General features: G+C 36.3%; 1 protein-coding gene across 1 annotated transcript in view; it reads left to right on the top strand.

Moving 5' to 3' along the window:
* LOC149771365 (uncharacterized) overlaps positions 1-20,159 on the top strand; it is a 61,783-nt gene that overhangs the window by 21,306 nt on the left and 20,318 nt on the right. Inside the window, exons 3-4 of the mRNA XM_089948548.1 lie at positions 635-2,326; positions 5,646-5,716. Of these exons, the coding sequence (XP_089804674.1) occupies positions 635-2,326; positions 5,646-5,716 (1,763 nt within the window). The remainder of the gene's footprint in view (positions 1-634; positions 2,327-5,645; positions 5,717-20,159) is intronic.

Below are 20,159 nucleotides of genomic sequence, written 5' to 3'. Positions count from 1 at the left end.
TAATATTTGAAAACTTAAACTTCAAAAGAAGCACATTTATTTCCTAAACAGAGTAACATAAACAGAGTCGCACTGACACTGTATGATGACTTGTTCCTAGGCCGCATGAAAACCGTTGGCGGGCCGCATGAAAGCCGTTGGCGGGCCGCACGCGGCCCGCGGGCCGTTGTTTGCCCACCCCTGAGTTAATGTTTGAACAATTCTGTTTTATTTACATTTACGTGCTTCGATTGACAAAGATATTTTTTATAGGAATAGAAACAGAGAAAGTCATAGAAATGTTTCAAATTATAACTAAACATCAATAGCAAAACAGTTTTAATATGTACAGATAAGAACGTTAAGTACCGCCATAATATAGCGTTCCAGACTACCGGAGATAAGCCATTCAAATGTGAATTAGACTGATGAAATATTTACGCGTAGAATAATTTGAAGAGGTACAATAGAATACAAACGTGAAATAAACCAGTCTAACGTGAAAATGGTGGTAAAATGTCCAAGCAGAGAAATGATTTGAAGTGGCATGGGATGGTATCTAGGCGGGGAATGCAAGATATGATACAAAGTGGAGAAAAAATATTCAAATGTCATTTTTGAGCTAAAGAATGTATCACTGAAAGGTGATTTGAAGAGCCACAAGATAAACTATTTGAATGTAAAATCTGCCATACAATTTTCAACCAACGTGAAGATTTCAAACAGCACATGAGAATACATACTGGAGAACGTCCATTCAAATGTCAAGTATCTGATGAACGGTTTACACACAATAATTTAAAACTGTACATGAGAATGCATACTGGAGAAAAACCGTTCAGCTGTGAAGTGTGTGAGAAACTATTTAGTCACGATAGGGGTTTAAAGGAGCACATGAGAATACATACTGGAGAAACACCATTTAAATGTGAAGTTTGTGAGAAAATGTTTACACACAATGGTTTATTAAAGGTGCACATGAGAAAACATACTGGAGAAAAACCATTTAAATGTGAAGTTTGTGAGAAAATGTTTACCCAGAATGGCAATTTAAAGGTGCACATGAGAGAACATACTGGAGAGAAACCATTCAAATGTGAAGTTTGTGAGCAAATGTTTACACATAATAGTGTTTTAAAGGTGCACATGAAAATACATACTGGAGAGAAACCATTTAAGTGTGAAGTTTGCGAGAAAACATTTACGCGGAATGGTAATTTAAATGTTCACATGAGAATACATACTGGGGAAAAACCATTTGAATGTGAAGTTTGTGAGAAAATGTTTGCACACAAAGGTGATTTAAAGGTGCACATGAACAAACATACTGGGGAAAAAACATTCAAATGTGAAGTTTGTGAGCAAATCTTTACGCACAATAATGTGTTAAAGATGCACATGAAAATACATACTGGAGAAAAATCATATAAATGTGGAGTTTGTGAGAAAATGTTTACGCAGAAATGTGATTTAAAGGTACACATGAGAATGCATACTGGAGAAAAACCATTCAAATGTGAAGTTTGTGAGCAAATGTTTATACAGTATAGTGATTTAAAGGTACACATAAGAATACATACTGGAGAAAAACCATTCAAATGTGAAGTTTGCGAGAAATTGTTTGCGCGGAATGGTAATTTAAAGATGCACATGAAATTACATACTGGAGAGAAACCTTTTAAATGTGAAGTTTGTGAAAAAATGTTTGCACACAAAGGTGATTTAAAGGTGCACATGAACAAACATACTGGGGAAAAAACATTCAGATGTAAAGTTTGTGAGCAGCTCTTTATGCAGAATAATGTGTTAAAGATGCACATGAAAATACACACTGGCGAAAAATCATTTAAATGTGAAGTTTGTGAGAAAATGTTTATGAGGAATGATAATTTAAAGAAGCACAGAAGAATGCATACTGGGGAAAAACCATTTAAATGTGAAGTTTGTGACAAAATGTTTACACATAGTTTTGATTTAAAGGTGCACATGAGAATACATACTGGAGAAAAACCATTCAAATGTGAAGTTTGTGACCAAACATTTGCACAGAATAGTGTTTTAAAGATGCACATGAAAATACATACTGGAGAGAAACCATTTAAATGTGAAGTTTGTGAGAAAATCTTTATGCAGAATGGTAATTTAAAGGTGCACATGAGATTACATACTGGACAAAAACCATTCAAATGTGAAGTTTGTGAGAAAATGTTTACGCAGAAAGGGGATTTAAAGGTGCACATGAGAATACATAGTGGAGAAAAACCATTCAAATGTGAAGTTTGTGAGAAAATGTTCAGGCATAATAGTGCACTGAAAAAACACACTGTCATGCATAATACTAATATTAGTGAATAAATGGTCAAAGAATAAACATTTCAGTTTTAGTTCCTAAGATTTGCTTTAAATAGTAATTGTGACTATTGATTTCTGTATATTATTTTTATATATATTTTGGCATATGTGCTATTAAGTATGACAGCTACATTTTCTTGACTTTTGGATGTGGGTTAAAGAAATATTATGACATAAAATACCTTGAGAGAAATGGTCTTCACAATGCCCAAAGAATATCTTTTAAACAGGCAAAGGACAGTGGATTTTGAAAAGTCATTAGCTGAGGATGAAATTCTCTGTACATGAATGGTATACCGGTAGTTATTTTACTGGTAGTTAGACACGGTGTTGAAATTGCTGTGCAATAAATTACAAAAGAAACTAACTAAAATTAACTTGTGTTTATTTGCTCTGAAATTATTTCACTTGAAACAATTCTATCCTTCATGTGCTGTTGTCAGTCATTGTCCACTTGCTCCATTATTCAAATTCATAAAACATTGTCCAAGGACAGTTCTCTTTTAAAGGGTAACTGGAGATCTCGACCTATAATGGAGTTGGCCAATAACAAAGTTGGGCCAGTACAGATTCAACCCATATAAATTTAATTAAGAAATTTCCCCATAACATACTCTGCTCATTACGAAGTCTTCCACAACAATAAGTCAGCCTTACCATTGATCTTGTTTGTCTTAGTAACATTTGTTGCTGTTGAACAATAAATAGCAAAGTATGTTCATTCTGGAATAATGTTTGTATTCTTTTTCATCATGTTTGGCTTTGTTACACATGTTGTAATTGAAAAAGAAAGATTTGAATGAAATGTGTTACTTACTAATTAGTTGATCATTAATTATTATGCAAACTTTAAGGGTTGGATATTTTGTAAATGGGTGTTTTGAATAACAAAAATCTAAATAAATTGGCATTTAATCTGATGATACATTTCTCTATACATTGTGTGTTGAACTGTCCATGATTGTGGATTGTAGGGGTCATTTATACATAACTTTACATAATTATTTTTGTCCATGATTGTTAATTATAAGATGTTTCAAGGATTATTTCATAGCTATTTTGGCTGATGATTGTAGAATGTACTGTAAGATAATATTTATTTGTAGACATCATGTTTACTTCAATTTCTTTTCAGGACAAAGTGTTTCCCTTGAAAATATGCATACATGATAGTTGTCATGCATTTAACTAAACTTGAAGTAAAATACCTGACCTTGTTTACAACTTAGAGTCTTCTGGAAATGAGGTTTTGACCCAAATCATGATCATCTTTTTTTATTTTATCAGTGGATGAGTTAAAGAGAAACTATTAGTTCTACCTTAAGTATCTAAAATCATAGATGAAATCAGATATGATTTGATACAAATCATTTATTTAAATATTAATTTGAATCACAATGTGCCTATTGACATTTTGGATTAAATCACTATTTTGAAATTATTGTGAATTATTTCAAAGAGATTCAGGATTATATACTTTGCATACATCACAACCATTGACACATCAGTACATTCAAGACTTAAATTGATAAGGATCACTCTGTACTTTTCTTTACTTTTGATGGAATATTTAAGATTTAGTTCACAATACTGTACATTCCATGTAAGTTTTCACTTTTGTATTCAAGATAAATAAATTATTTGTTGAATTTTACAAAAGTTGTTTGTTTTACTTTTTTCTGTTACTTAGCGTAATACCAATGTATATATGTGAGAAACCTGCCAGTAGTTTCCCATGGTTCAGTGGTTCTTACCAGGGTCCTCACAGGTTCTTTCTCCACCAGTGTTATTTGTTTGTGTGAATTGCCTATCATGTGCTGAGAATTGGCATTAAATCCAAACCAACAACAATGACAGCAACCATAGTCATAATAGCCAGTCTGTCAAGGAATCTAAGACAAGTCAACTCCAGTCTCCTAACTACAATATAATGATGTAAATTATACAAGAGAGATAGAGAGGGAGTGACTGAGTGAGTGGAATAAGAAGAAAATAAAATGGAATCCGTATTCTAAAGTTTGGATAACCATCTATCATCAGAACGAGAAAGTTCATCTGTAATCAGATATTGTTTCTGTAATATCTCTGTTTCGGTATTCTTGCAACATCCAACTTCATCTCGGTAATCTCTCATTTTTCTTTCCCAATTCGTTAACTAAATGCAGCAATCAGACAAAGGGTTGAATCAATAAACTGATCTTTATTGCCAAACCCAAATTAACCTAAACACTCCTGGATAGTGGAATAATTTCCCTAGTGGTTAAATGTTTAGTGAAATAGCACACTGGATGGTCCATGTCATGTTTTTCTTCTCGAGTTAATACTCCACCCTCCCCTACATCACACTTGCATCAAGAGACATTTTAAATGACTGGTTGAAACCTGGAGCTAAAAAATCTGGTGCACTCTTTCGTGTCATCTGTCTCCTCAAATGAATATTTTGCCTAAACATTTATTTGCGAGATTCACATTTGAATGATTTGTCTCTAGTGTGTGTCCTCATATGAATCTTCAAATGATATCTTTTCGGAAAATCTTTCGCACAAACTTTACACTTGAATGGTTTATATCCAGTATGTACCATCATGTGCTCTTTCAAATTTCTATGATGAAATATTTTAGGGCCAATTTCACATTTGAATGGTTTATCTTGAGTATGCATCATCATGTGCATCTTCAATCCTCTGCTGCACTGAAAAAGTTTATCACACAATTCACATTGGAATGGTGTATCTCCAGTATGTATCATAATGTGCATTTTCCAACCTCTACTGGACCGAAACAGTTTTGCACACATTTCACATTTGAATGGTTTATTCCCAGTATGTACCATCATGTGCGCATACGAAGGACTACTATACCTAAACGTTTTATCACAAACTTCGCAGGTGAACGGTAAATCCCTGGTATGTAGCATCATGTGCATCTTCAACTGAATATGCACCTAAACATGTTGTGACAAAGTTCACATTTAAATGGCTAATCTCCAGTATGTATTCGGATGTGCATCTTCAAATAACCACTTCTCGCAATGCTTTTTATCCGATTCGTATTTAATGCTTTATCTCCAGTATGCGTCATAATGTGCATCTTCAAATGACTACTATGCCCTAAATATTTTTTCGCAAAATTTTCATTCAATTGACTTAAAACCCATATGTGGACCAAAAGTAAGAACTTAGGTACGATTTCAAAGTCTTGGACCTTTTGTTTTTTTTACTACACAAAATTGATCTCTCAGAAACTTCACGGCGTTGTTCTGTAAAGTTGGCAAAAGTTGTTTAGACATGTAACTTTGTCCTCATTTATTGCAGTTCCCGAGAACATGGATTTTACTGATGGCATAATTGTTGTTGCAGAGAATATGCTTTCATTCCTTGATATTGTGTTCTTAATTATATCTTATTTAATTTATATTTGTTTTAATTTAATTGTTTATTTGTTAGTTTTAACTTTTTTCTATTCTATTACATACGATTTTGGTCTGGTGTTGTATACATTTTTAACATTTTTTTATTATAGAAAACTAACTTTTAACTGAATCTTTTCATAAACGCCTAATAATTGAAACACTGTTTCTATTTCTGAATAAGTAAAATGATTGGGTTTTTTGTCATGGTCCTAATGTTACCACATGATTTTAAGATTTAAACATCATCACATGACCCTCTATTTCGCAATTCCAGGAGTTCCAAAATTGTGCAAAAGTTCGATTTAATAAAGATGTTTTGTGAAATGATTTTATTTTGGGTTTTTAAACACTTGATGTCAAGTTGTTTTCCTCTGTTGTGAACAGTTTTGAGTTTTTGAGCTTTATTTTGAATTTTTTTGAGACTATTTGGATTATAAAAGATTAATTCGTTTCTCTTGAAATATTTAAGTGCTCATACAGAATTCTTGGACAAAGACATTTCTGGAAATTTTATTCAGAGATTCAAACAGCGGAATATAATTGGTTGTGGAACAACAAAGAACTGTATATACAACAGCACTATACTGGCTATAGTATACGTCATCGCCTTCTATTTCGGATTTTTCGCCGAAACTCAAATTTGAATTCATTAGAACATTTTATTATTAAGACTTCTAACATTTAATTCGTGGATTATTCTTGGATTATTTCTGGATTTGATTTCTTAAAACGGTAAGTTCTTATTTTTTTTTTTTCATTTTTACATTGTTCTTCCAGGGAAATAAATTATTTATATTTTTCAAAGCTTGTTGTTTTTTTACAATTTTTATGTTACTGTTTATTAAAGACGAAAGACGTAACAATTTATGACGCATGCCAATTTCACCACCTTAACAGACTCTAAAATTAGTTTTACAGGAACAGCAGGATGCATATTCATATCATTTTGAGCTTGATAGCAATTATTCAGTCACACCACCTATAAATTTCTTATAGCTCTGTTCGTGACAACTCTCTTTCCTCGGGCATGTGAATGTTTACACGTCCGAGGATCTTCGGCGTGATATAAATAGATGTTAAACTAAACATATTGACACAATGGGCTCTGCAACATGCATTCTATCATAGTGTAAAACCATACATCAAGAAAGTTTTAGAAATGGTGTATGAATATGGGATAGTTAGGAAATACAACTAACTGATTCCCAACATATGCCTTCTTAAGATGACGATTTCATTCGGTAAATATTGCTAATAGTGATGATGGCAATTTATTTTAGTTTTGAAATAGATTATTGTGAAGTGTTGATGGAAATACCATTGAGTGATTCATAGCCCGAAAATGATGTCTCGGGTTTGCCGCCCCACACTGAATCCCTCATAAACGCAAACTTTTACGTGACATGTTTTCACAATTGTCTATTATTTTCACATTTTGATTAAGGGTAGTATGATTAGGGCAATACTGCGTGTGATATCGTGCTTTTAATCTGGTTTAAGCAGGGCAATACAACGCAGATACTATGGTCACCATTTCCCCATGATATAGTCGTTTGGCTTCATTGTTTTTAAAATTTAGTCAGGCTAATTCTATTATTTATTAGAGTGAATTTCGAAAGGATGAGAGGCGTTGGTTGATAATTATATAAATTACTTTGATGTTCTCCACAAGGTATGCACTGCTTCGGTGCATAATGTTTGATTTAAATTTTGTCAAGATGTCTAGACCTGCATTATCTCTAATGCCAAAAGAATGAAATCCAAGCATCCAAGCATCCAAAATAACACACAAAATTTAACGATAGCCGGAACGAAAAATTCAGTGGTTGTAATAATCGTCAGTGGACCAGAGTATATATTCTATCCTTCCCGTGAATCTGATTTTAAAGTTTGTTAAGATGGCAAAAATGATATGCGTCATGCGGAAATACCATTTAATATAAACATAGTAATTGCGATAATAGGCCATCATCGAACTCCATGCTCTGCTTAATAAGTTGATACAGTTACATTTGCGAAGACCTTTCCTGTAAACTTTATAACCTAACATAATCTATCATTTTTAGTATATCATGTTTCAGATCTAGTCAACTTTCCCTGACTTTGAAATGACATAAAAACCCTCATGCAAAAGGACTGAAACTACTCACATTACGACTCAAGGTTTGGGTCCTCATTGGGGCTAAAACGTGACAGACGTGTGTCGCACTGAAGATCCTAATAATTCACATAATTCCTTGGAATACTATCTGGTAACATTGGTTCAGTAGAAATCATCTTTGCATGCTTGGATAAAATATTCACTATAAAGCACTTTTCTTACTAAAGTGTAACTATTTTATGATCAATAATAATAATAATAATAATAATAATAACAATAATAATGATAAGTATAAATAATATAGTACAGGAATTAGTTCTTAATCTTCAAATTGAAGCTAAAGTAACAAGGTTGTGATGGTATAATGTATGCGTCATCCATCATGTGGAGAATCTTCTGACATTAAAACAATATTTGAGGCCTGGGAGATCAACAGTCTGATTAGGTACATTTTCTTATCTCGAGTGATCAGTATTGATAATTACCATTGATTATTAATGGGTGAACAATACAATGGTATAACTAGTCCGCATGGCTGACTGGTGATTAAAAGAAGTGATGGGCACGTTTGAAAGCAAATTTCGTTGCAGTGGTTGATTTTGTTTCTTTTTCATTAAAATTCTAAAAGTTATTTTGAGATAAGTGGAAACGCTGGATTTAATGAAACGACTGCAGCAACTTCTTTAGTGTTTCAGAGTCAGAAATCTACCTCGGGCTATCTGCAACCTAAATGGTTGGGAAAAACAGAGAAATCCCAAGATTTGTTTACATCGGATGTGAGTGCCACCTGACTAACATTTATCACCAGATTGGCATAAAGGCTTTCCCGCTGCCCATTGAAGATCCCGTTATTCATGCCTCATTGACTAACATCTATGCCCAGACAGGCATCAAGGCACTGCCTCTGCCCATTGAAAATGTCCTTATTCATTAATCCTTGACTAACATCTATGCCCAGAAAGGCATCAATGCTCTGCCTCTACCCAATGAAAATGTCCTTATTCATGCCTCCTTGGCTAACATGTACGACCAGAAAGGCATTAAGGCTCTCCTTCTGCCTGCTGAATATCTCCTTTTACAGGACTACGTAACTAACATATATGCCCAGTAGTGCATAAAGGCTCTATCCGTTGAAAATCTCTTTATTAGTTTTACTTCCACTATTATTACAGGCATTATTTGCAAACTAGAATCATTACATTAAAATGAAATAGGTTTGTTATTTGACATTTTTTCTAAATCACTGATGTTAGCTTATTGACTTACACATGGATACATACACACATATACACAAATTTCTAAATAGGAAATGTATAACTATTCGTTTAAGTATTATTGAATATAATCATGCAATTTATGGTAACTTTCATCTCCAAATGAAACCAGTAATTGTACCGATTTAAGGATTACGCTGATGTGGTACCCATGAAGATGCTGAAACACTGTACTACAAGGTTGTTCTCATAGAACTACCACGTGGTTGACACAGAATACCAGGTGGTTGTCATTGTACAACCAGGTGATTGTCACTGTGCTACCAGATGGTTGTCACAGATTTGTCAAGCATCTTTTATAAAAGAAGCCCCCACCCCATTAAAAAATTGTTCAATTGTTTGTCCATTAATCTGCATACTAGAAATCTTGTCGATGAAAATTTTCCCTTTCAAAACGTCAAAATTCCTGACCAAAGTTTACAAATTTCCCTATTTGTTCCAAGATGAAGTCTCACTTGTATAATATTTGCCTACGAACTTGTAATATTTCAAACCCAAACACCCAGCAAATGTTAAATGGTGAGTAACTAACAGCAAGCATAGTGAAGCATATATAAGAATAATACGTAGGTAGTATTTGTAAACGTCTCTTTTGAATGCTTTATCTCTAGCATGCATCCTCCTTTGCCTCATGAAATTACGACTCTGCCTTAACATTATATCACAAGCTACAGATTTAAATGGATTATCTGCAAAATGATTATTGCCAAGTGATGCCTTCTGGGAACTGTTTCAATGTGACATCAAATCTGATATAGAATCGCAGTTCTTATAACTCTCCTCTTTTGTAGGCGTATCGGGCCTTGGGTACGCCTAGTCATGGGACCCGGTTCTTGGCCGTTCTCTTCATTTTGGCACACGCTCTTCAGGCAGCCTTGATCTCTTCATCAAACGCAAAAATACTTGGCATAATATTGGAGTTGAAGTTGAAACTAGATCAAACAATGACTGAAGGCCTATAGATGTTTATGCTAATTAGTTCACAATGTTTTGTCCGACATTTTATTTAACATTAAGACAGGCACAGTCACCAAGTTCAGCTCATTGTTTTCAAAAACAACTACGTTAGCTGGTAGACTATCCACAGACTCTACAGTTGCAGGAGCACAACAGAAACGCTACCATTGGAGGAACACTATACAAACATTATCACTCGAGGAACTCTACACAAACATTACGTTGGGAGGAACACTTCACAAACACTATATAAGAAGGAAACAAAAGACAAAAATAGAATGAACCAAGCTTTATATAATGACTTTGCAATGCGCATGCTAACAATACCGCAACTCGTGTTTCACCAGCAATGTCTGGAGAAAAGAGAACTATTTTGTGGTCTAGCTAAAGAATAAGAACTATTGATGAATGTTCACTTGAAAAGGTCTATTCTGAAGACAAGAAGAAACGATTAATAATTAATGTTGCTTCTAAGCGAAGATATCAGATGATTTTAAGTTTAATGTAATTTTTTATTACAATCACATACGCATGCTTCTCACAAATATGACTCCCTAAACGAAACGCCATCTTCAGTGAACAGTTTGAACGAGACATCATATCTGAATCACGATCGCATTTCTTATACCGCACCTCTTTTGTAGGAGTACATGGTCTTGTCGGTGAACCTGGTTCTGGGCTGTTCAATTCAGTTTTGACCATATAAGACAATACGGTCAATTTAACGGTGCAGAAGGAGTAGCCATATAATAGGGTAACCACTTTATGGTGAAATATTGTATAAAAAACTATATATATTTTCATCATTTCGATTAAGACGTATCTTGATTTGCGTAGTTGATTTGTTAACTCTCTTGGTTAATACAATGATGGTGTTGAACCACCGGTATTAGAAAATGACACGACTACGGAAAGTTTGATTCCAATTCAAACAGGAGCACCTATTAGTTTGCATGCTTTTGTTATGAAAGATCATTAAACATCTGTCAGACAAAGCCTGATACCGAAGCCTGAAGAGATAGAGAATGTCAGAATGTTGAATGTCACTGAAGACATGATAGAAGAGCTCTTCAGAGAGGAAATCAAGAAAAAACAAGTAGAATGGTCAGAGAAGTACAGACTTCAGGAACAGCAGAGAGAGCAGCAAAAATAAAATCCAAACAAACCTTCCACACAGAAGGGAAGGTTAAATAACCACACGCCGTTTGTGGAATAGTGAACACTTCTTGTTCCCTCTGCCTTCTTTGTCTTCTATGCCACACTCGAGGATGAACAACTGGTCTCCTTGCCTCATGCGGGTCCTGTACTGGTTCTTGTTGTTGTTGCTGTTCACGTTGTGGCTGTGGTGCAACTACTGGCTGTGGTGCTGATACTATTGCCTGTGGAGGCATCCTCGATTCAGGTGTCACCCTACAATTAGGTCTCATCATAGAGTGACACCTGATAGCTATTTTCAGTTCCTCCTCCTCTTTCTTTCGTTTCTCTTCCTCCTCCTTCTCTATTCTGCCTGGCTCTTCAACGGCCTCCGCTGTTAGCTCATCCAGGATGCGCCTGGCATATTCCAGGTGCATCTGGAGTTTCAAAATCTTCACTAGTCTGCTGCTCATTCTTCACTGTTGATCAATCAACGATGGGTAGCCCGACTGACGAGTGTTTCCGTATATATATATATATATATATATATATATATATATATATATATATATATATATATATACTTGAAGCACGCACGTGAACGAAAACACCCCCTTTACACCTTAACTTACTTAGTTGGATTAAAGTGATTTTCGCTCCAATGAAGATGTATCACTGTTTAATGCACGCACAGCGTGCTATTTAATTACTTCTGGGGGAAGGAAGGAGCGCCACATCCCCCAGGCCTTTATGTGTTCATGGAACACTTATTAATTAGGCCGTCAGATCGAGGTACTATTTAGTTCCTAGCGATCTGGATGTATGGCTGAGGTGAGTGGGATTGGACCCAGCACGCACTCATTGCTAAGGTTGCATTGCTTTGCTGATTGAGACGAATGGGATTGGACCCAACGCGCACTCGTGTATATTGCTATGGGGGCGTGCACTGTACGCGTGATGTTTGATGTCCGGCCGTGGTAGAGGAGGAAGAGGCTTGTGGATCGGGAGGCGGTTCGTGGCACACTTTTGGCGTTTCTAAGCTCCAGGGTATAGTTCTAAAAGTGTCGTCCTGCATAGTTTGGAGGATAACTCTGTGCTGTTTTAGAGTAGGTTAAAGATAGATAGCCAGGTTGACAGCCATTGGTTTTTATGTTGCCACCTTGTGCAGCGGGCCCTGATGGTCTTGGATATTTGGGACCACCTTGATTGGTATTGGTTTTTAGGGTCTTAGTATTCTAATTAGTGCTGTTTTCGTTGCAGATTTGTGCTGCTGGATCTGATGGTCGTTGGGTTATAGACCACCTTATACGTGTTAATTTGGGGTTATACTTCCTTAAGCAGAGAGATTTTTCATTTTGCAGCTTTGTGCTGCGGGATCTGACAGTCTTTGGAGTTTAGACCACCTTATATATTGATAATTTGGGGTCGTTTTGTTCCTAATCTGTTTTAGTGTGGACGATCCTGATGGTCTGCGTTCAAGTCCACCTTATGCAATCTGGTTTTGGGTGCTGTCGGTAACTCTAGGTATTTGTTGATGGCTGTCGCCATGGGTTTGTGTGAGTGAGTTCGTAGAGGTGTTAATTTTCATTTCAGATATTGTTTAAGAGACAAGGAGACGGTTAAGAGTAGAGCAGAAAGGCAGTATATATAAAAAATCAAAAAATAAATTTTTATTTTGTTAAATGTTTTAAATTTTTAAATTTTTTTTTGTTGTCTTGAATTCCTTATTTATTTTGATTCCTTATCTTATTGGCTTGCAGTGAAAACTTGTTTTATGGTTGTTTGTATGTTATTATGTAGTCCTGTTTTAATTAATTTCTATTTTCCTATTTAATTTTTTGTGGCCTTTATTGGTTTTTATTATTCGGGCTATGCACGTCTGTGTCAGTCTGTGAACCCACGAGATATAGCAGGCCGTCATAATTCCCAAACAGTGATTTTGCAATTTTTTTTATTTATTAGATTCGTCCTTAACTGGTTTTTATTATTTGGGCTTTGAATGGCTGTGCCAGTCTGTGAACCCACGAGACCGAGCTGGCCGTCATAATTCCCAAACAGTGATTTGTAATATTTTTGTCTGGTCTTTGATTTACTTTCTTAGATTTTTTTTGATTAGATTGGATTCGTGTATAAAACTTATGTTTTCGAATGTCAGATTAATATTGGGGTTTGTGTTCATTAAGATTTCTGGGTATGTTGCAAGGGATCCAATATTATGCTGTTTAACTTTAAACTTAGCCCTTTCTTTTTCAAGTGTGTGGCAGTTGCTAAAAATATGCTCTAGGTCTTCTGGGACCCTGCAGTGTTAGCAGTTAGAGTTATGTGGTTGTGGTTCTATGTACTGTCCGAAGCTGTTAGCCAGCTTGGTTTTGCCCGTGAGTATTCTATTTATGAATTTTTGTTCATTGCCTTTTGTTTTGGGTGGTTTCATATTTCTACAGACTTCTTTAATGATGGTTTTTAGTTTCCTGTCTTCAGTGCTTGTGTTCCATAATTCCTGCCATTTATTGTCAATGAGGGTTTTAGATATGCTATTGAGTTCGCATATGCTATAATCTAGGTTGATGTGAGTGGTTTCGTTTAGTGTTTGTTTAGCTGTTATATCTGTCATATCGTTACCTGGTATGTTAATATGGGATGGTATCCACATAAATTCTACTTGTAAGTTATTATTGTTCAGTTTTTTTTAACAATAAATTGGTTTGCCTAAGATAGTTTTCTCTTGATTTGGTGTTGTTATTAAGTATTGAGTTTATGACGCTTAGCGAGTCACTTATTATTACCGCTTGGGGTGTTTTGTTCTCCTTGATCCATTTGAGTGCTTCAAGTATGGCCCAGAATTCAGCTGTGTATATGGAGCAGAGGTTAGGTAGTCTTCGTCCTACTTTAACGTTAAGTTCGGGGATTAAGTAAGCTGCTGCTGTTCCTGGAGGTTCTGTTATTTTGGATCCATCAGTGTAAATCTTAATGTAGTTGCAATATTTTGAGTTGATTTCTTCTGTACAGATTGTGTTTAGTTTGAGTTCCTGTTCGTTTTTATTGCCATATTTCGTAATGAGGGTGTTCACTAAGGGGTTGATATGGATCTTTGTCATAATGATTTGCAATATCTGCTTGGAGGTTGTCTATAGGAAGTTGTTCAACTAATTGATGGACTAATTTCCATGCTGGTATGTTTTGTGTTAATTTAGTTCTGAAAGGTATATTGCATTTATTTATAGCTAGCCGGGGGGGGGGGTGTCGTGGTGTGTTGTTAGCCTGGCTGCATATCTGAGGGCGAGTTCTTGTCTTCTAAGGTGGAGTGGCAGTTCTCCAGTTAAGATTTGAAGCTCCACTAGTGATGTGGATGGTAGTGCTCCAGTGCAAATAATTAGGGCCTTTCTTTGTATGCTATCTAGTTTATTGAGGTTATTTTGGGGTGCCGAGTTGTAAATTTGGCATCCGTAATCTAGTTTAGATCTAATTAATGATTTATATAATGCTAGTAAGGTTTCTTGATTGGATCCCCAGGTGGTTTCTTTAAGGTTTGTAAGGAGGTTAATGTCTTTATTGCACCTTTTGACTAGTTCGTTTATGTGGTGTCCCCAGTTTGGCTTGGAGTCATAGTGCATTCCTAAAAATCGTGCTACTTTTACGAATTTAATTTCGTGATTTTGGATGGTGAGTTTTGGAAACTGCTTTTGTAATTTACCTTTGGTGGTGAATAATACTGCTATGTTTTTTTTCGTGGGATGATTTGAAACCCCAGTTATCAGCCCATTTCCCTATTTTGTTTAAACTTGTTTGAATATCGCTGATTACTTTGTGGTTGGAGGGATTTACTGCTCTCCATAGTCCACTATCATCAGCAAATTGTGAGAGTTCAATTAGTTTTGATGTTAAGTTGGTGTCCAAGTCATTAATCATGATGTTGAAAAGGGTTGGGCTGAGTACGCTCCTTTGTGGTGTACCGTTTTCAAGTGTGTTGGTTTAGAGTAGGTGTCGCCGACTCTGGTTGATATTTTACGGTCAGCGAGGAAGTTTTCAATGAATTTAAACATTCGACCTGTGATGGCGTAGTGGTTGAGTTTGGCTAATAAAGCTTTGGTCCATACAAGGTCGAATGCCTTTTCAAGGTCAATAAATACTGCAATTAAATTCCTATCAGCTTTGCGTTTGGAGTTGAACGCCAATTTAATTGCGGTTTCTAATCGTATTAGTTGATCCGTGGTGGATCTTTTGTTTCTAAATCCGCATTGATTATCGGAGATTAAATTATTGCTCTCTAGGTTGTGTTGAAGTCGGTTGGTGACTATGGTTTCCATGATCTTACAAATGTTGATTGTTAGCGAAATGGGTCTGTATGAGCTAATATCTTTAGGGTCTTTTCCTTGCTTGGGTATTGGAATTACTATTGCGTGCTTCCATTTATCGGGTAGTATGCCTGAGGTCCATATTTGGTTTAGTAATTTAATAATTGTTTGTTTAATCTTTTTTGGGATATTTTTGTATATTGTGTATCCTAATTGATCTTCCCCTGGGCTAGTTTCGTTTTTGGTTTTCAATGCTAGGTCCCATTCATAAGTTGTAATGTCTTTATTTAGGTTTGAGACTTTGTGACCGAGGTCTTTAAAGAGATTACTATGGGTTCTTTCTACTTTGTCCCTCTGTAATTGAAATGCTGGGGTGTGGTTGGTGTTGCTACTCGTATCTGAGAAATGCTGAGCTAGTCGGTCAGCTTTTTCTTTATTAGTAATGTCTCCAGCTATTTTTGGGGTGGCGTTAGTTGTCTTCTCTCTAATTGATCCAATCTTATTCCAGACTTGTTTGGTACTAGTTGTGATATTGATATTCGTGCAGTAATTATGCCAAGTTGATTCCTTTGCCTGTTTAATTATGTTTTTAAAGTTTTTCTCCTTTTGTTTATATATAGTGAAATCAATAGAGTTTTTAGTGCGTTTGAATTTATTGAGGGCTTTTTTCTTATCAGTGATGGCTTGTTTGCATTCATCATTCCACCATGGGCCTGCTTGTTTATTTGGGTTACCACTAGTTTTGGGTATGTTGGTGGTGGCTGCCTTTAGTATGGTATCAATCAGGTTTTCGTAATAGTTATTAATATTATCATTTTCTAGGTTTTTGGTGTCTACTTTGCTTAACGTTTCATTAAATGTGGTCCAATCTGCTTTTGAATATATCCATCTAGGGGTTCTTTTTAGCGAGTTGTATTGGACCGTCAACTACAGGGTGACTATTACTGGAAAGTGGTCACTGCCCAAGGGGTCAGTTTGATCCACTCTTCAGTCAGCCACCTGGGTTATTGATGGCGAGCAAATGGTGAGGTCGATGGCGGACATGAGATCGTTTTCTGGGTTGAGGCGTGTTTTTGTACCGTCATTTAAAATGGTTAGGTTAGATTCTACGCTCCATTCTTCAATCAGTTTGCCTCTTTTGTCCATCACACCGCCCCACCCCCACCCCACCAGCTCGTTATGGGCATTGAAATCTCAACAGATGACGATCTGATCTACTCGTTTGTGATCATTTATTTGTTTGTAAGTAATTAAGTTGGTTGTGCCTGATTTCCCCCCGGGTCATAGATGTTGAATATTTGTATTTGACCCTTGCCTGTGTGAATTATGAGGGACTGAATTTCGAATGTTTCGTTGTTACCTGGGGTTGGTGTTATAGTTATTGTTGTTACATTCGGGATGTTATCTGCTATATAGATGGCTAAACCCCCACCTCCTTGTCCCGTGGTTCGATTTTTGAAGTGACCTGGGGCGTATCCTGGGAGTTTGGGTATTTGTTTGGTTCTACTTATTATTTTTGTTTCTTGAATGCATATAATATCTGGTTTGTGTTCTAAATTTTGTAATTTGGCTTTGAGTTCACTGATATTACTTATTAGCCCTCTAGCATTCCATTGCCATATTATAATGTTGCGGTTTCTTGTACAATCCATTATTGGGGTGGTCCTTTACTGATTGTTTTGTGTTGAGGGTTATGATGTTAACTTTAAATTTGATTCGATTTTGCTTATTAGCTGTGTTATTTTATCCACGATGGAGTGGTGGTTGTTGATAAGTTCGGCTTTAATCTCTATGAGTAACTTTTCTATTGTCGGGTTTGACAGTGATTTGTTTTTGGTGTTAGTGTTATATGATTCTTCGGCATGGAGTTGTGAGTTTTTGTGGGATCTGATTAAGAGTGAATCTTGTTTATCTAATCTTGTTTGAACATGGTTGACCTTGTTTGACCTTGGTTGGTTAGGTGTTTTGGCTGCTGTTGCTTCAGTTGCTGGTTTGTTTGGGGTCATGTTATGGTGGTGATTTTTAATACTGATATAAATGATATTTCGGTTTGTTGTTATTGATATGAATGGGTGGGAGTGGAGTTATCGTCCCGTTGGGCGCCATTTTGGGTGTAGTTTTTCCTTTGATACATGAGTCGGGCCCTACTTTCGGTGGGTTTTCTATTATCATGGCTTTTTCGAGGATTGTGCAATGGCCATGTATTTGGGGGTGGGTGGCTGGTCTTGTTTTTGGAGTGGCTATTGGTATTTCTATAGGTATTGTATCGTCCAGTTCTTTCTTTGCCGATGGATCTAGTAAGTTTTTGAAACTTACAGTTGAGTTGATACTTAAATCGGCTGCTGATATTTGAATTAGTTCATTTCTCTCAGGGGTGGTTAGATGAGGTGTTGTCAAGACATTCCTTTCAGGAGTGGATGAGAAGTTGAGTTTCTTCTCGCAAAGTTCAAGGTGTTTGCACTGAGATCCAATTTCCCCATGATCATTTGCGGGTTTGGTGTCATAGGGGTGGGGGTTTATGTGATTTCATTTCCTTTTCAAGCCTATTGTTTCTCTGAATTTATTTTCTAGTGTTAAAGTTAAGTTTGTTTGTGATTGATTGAGACATTCCTACTTTGGTTTTGAATAAGGTGTAGGTTTGTTATTGTTGTTAATAGCGGTTGTGGTTAGGAAGAAACAAGGAGAGAGGAGATTCTGTTACGTTCCGTGTATCGGAAAATCTCACAGCGGTTAGCTTGTGCTTGTAACTTGTGAGGATTCTGACCAGGCGTGGTTCTACTGTGTTTCCTAGTGCCTGTTTTCGGGAACAGTGCTAACAGCTAAAGTTGTTATGATGAGAAAAGGGTATTGGTTAGTTGCGTAATTTGTCGTATTTATTCTCTATGATTGAAAATCAAACAATGATATTTGGTGCTTTTATCATGTGTGGATTCAATTCAGTCGGTTCTAGTATGGTTCCTAGAGACTGTTTAAGAGAATAGGCGGCAAATTGAGTAGATATGGAATTTAGTATAAGTAAGGTAAAATATATTATAGTGAGATGTAAACAGCACAGAGTTTTAATTGCCCGCAGGCTTAGTAATTTTCCTACCTTGTACTAAAGTACTTAATTATTATACGATGTGGTACGATCCAAAATGGCTGCGTGGCTCGATTTCCTTTGTCTGCTCTGGTCAAGATGGAGGCTAAGGGCTGCTAGTCGGTCAGGTTAGGTCCGATTTTGATGGTCTTTTTCCGTCTATGGCTGGATATGTAAGCTGTGTGGATTTGGCGGTCAAAGAATTTGCAATCTAAATGTCAAAGAACAAACCATCTATCAGTGCGGAGTGCGTGCCGAGAAAGGTATAGCGTATTGGTCCGGTGTCAAATTAGGTCTTCTCCCCTCAGTGGTCTTGATGTGACACCTTAACTTACATTATCCATATGATCACCCAAAAACGCGCTTACCTAAAAGAAACACTCACTCACTTTTTTCTAATGACAATCATTATTTTAGAATTTTTGACAAGCGACGGAAACGAAAGACGTAGAGTCACTCTTTCTAACCAAGACAAAATAATTATGTGCTTATAGAAGCACTTCTTTCTTTCCAAAATACTATAGGCAATGAAATGATTATTTCGTCTCTAGAGTATGGGGTAGCCCTGAAAAGGTCTGTTGTTTTGTGTGAACGAGGAGCGATGGCAATCTTTTTAGGATCTAAGTTTGCGGGTTCATCTAGCGAGAGGCTTTCCCACACGATAAGCTCTGCTTCTTCGGAATGAGAAGAACTCTTTGGGGTCGACACGGCAGTCGACAAAACCTCTATCTGGTTCCTGCTGTTCTTGTTGCTCCTTCTGAAGTCTGTACTTCTCCGTCCATTCTTCTTTCTCCTTCTTGATTTCCTCTCTGAAGAGCTCTTCTATCAGGTCTTCAGTGACTTTTAACATTCTGACATTGTATGTTTCTTCCGGCCTCGGTATCAGACTTGTCATGACCCGATACAAATTCACGAAGGCTTCGTTCGGCTTGGCTAGTCTTCGTAAGAGGATGAGTCAACAATGGATAGTCAGACTCGAGACTTCCCTGCTTTTATGGTCAAAGCGCGGACGCGAAGGAAAACATCCCTACACGGTTTCGAGTCGGAACGTTCAAATAGTGTCATGTGAGGGATAGAGAAAAGTCAAAGAGCATGGTTCATAATGCCCATGGCATAAAAGCAAACGACAAACGCATTTTGTTTTAAAACACATTTTTTATTCAAAATAACTCACAACTAACCATTCATAATTTTTTTAAATTAACCATACAATCAACTTGCAAACATTTTTTTCAACTAACTATTTATTTTGGACAAGGTTGACAACGTTGCGAACGAAATTGTGATTTCCACTGTTGGAAGTCATTGGGCCATTGATGTACACTACGCTTCCTAGCTAAAGACAAAGATAAGCATAGTGGTCACAAAACCAACGATCTACTTTCTCATCTCTACTGGAAGAATGACGATCAAAATAAGTCACTAAATGTTCTAAGAAATATCCAAGACTGCATTGATGTAGAAAATACACACAATATTGCCCACACACCAAGGAATCTGTGCCTTGTAATTTCACATTATTGAATCGGGTGGTCTGAGCATTTCTTCTCATAAAGTCAATGATATCGGCTTCCAAAAG

Source organism: Sinohyriopsis cumingii, unplaced genomic scaffold, assembly GCF_028554795.1.
Source record: "Sinohyriopsis cumingii isolate HCF-2022 unplaced genomic scaffold, ASM2855479v2 utg001923l, whole genome shotgun sequence".
In the NCBI taxonomy this organism is placed as follows: Eukaryota; Metazoa; Mollusca; class Bivalvia; order Unionida; family Unionidae; genus Sinohyriopsis; species Sinohyriopsis cumingii.
This window is presented reverse-complemented; position numbering and strand designations above follow the sequence as displayed.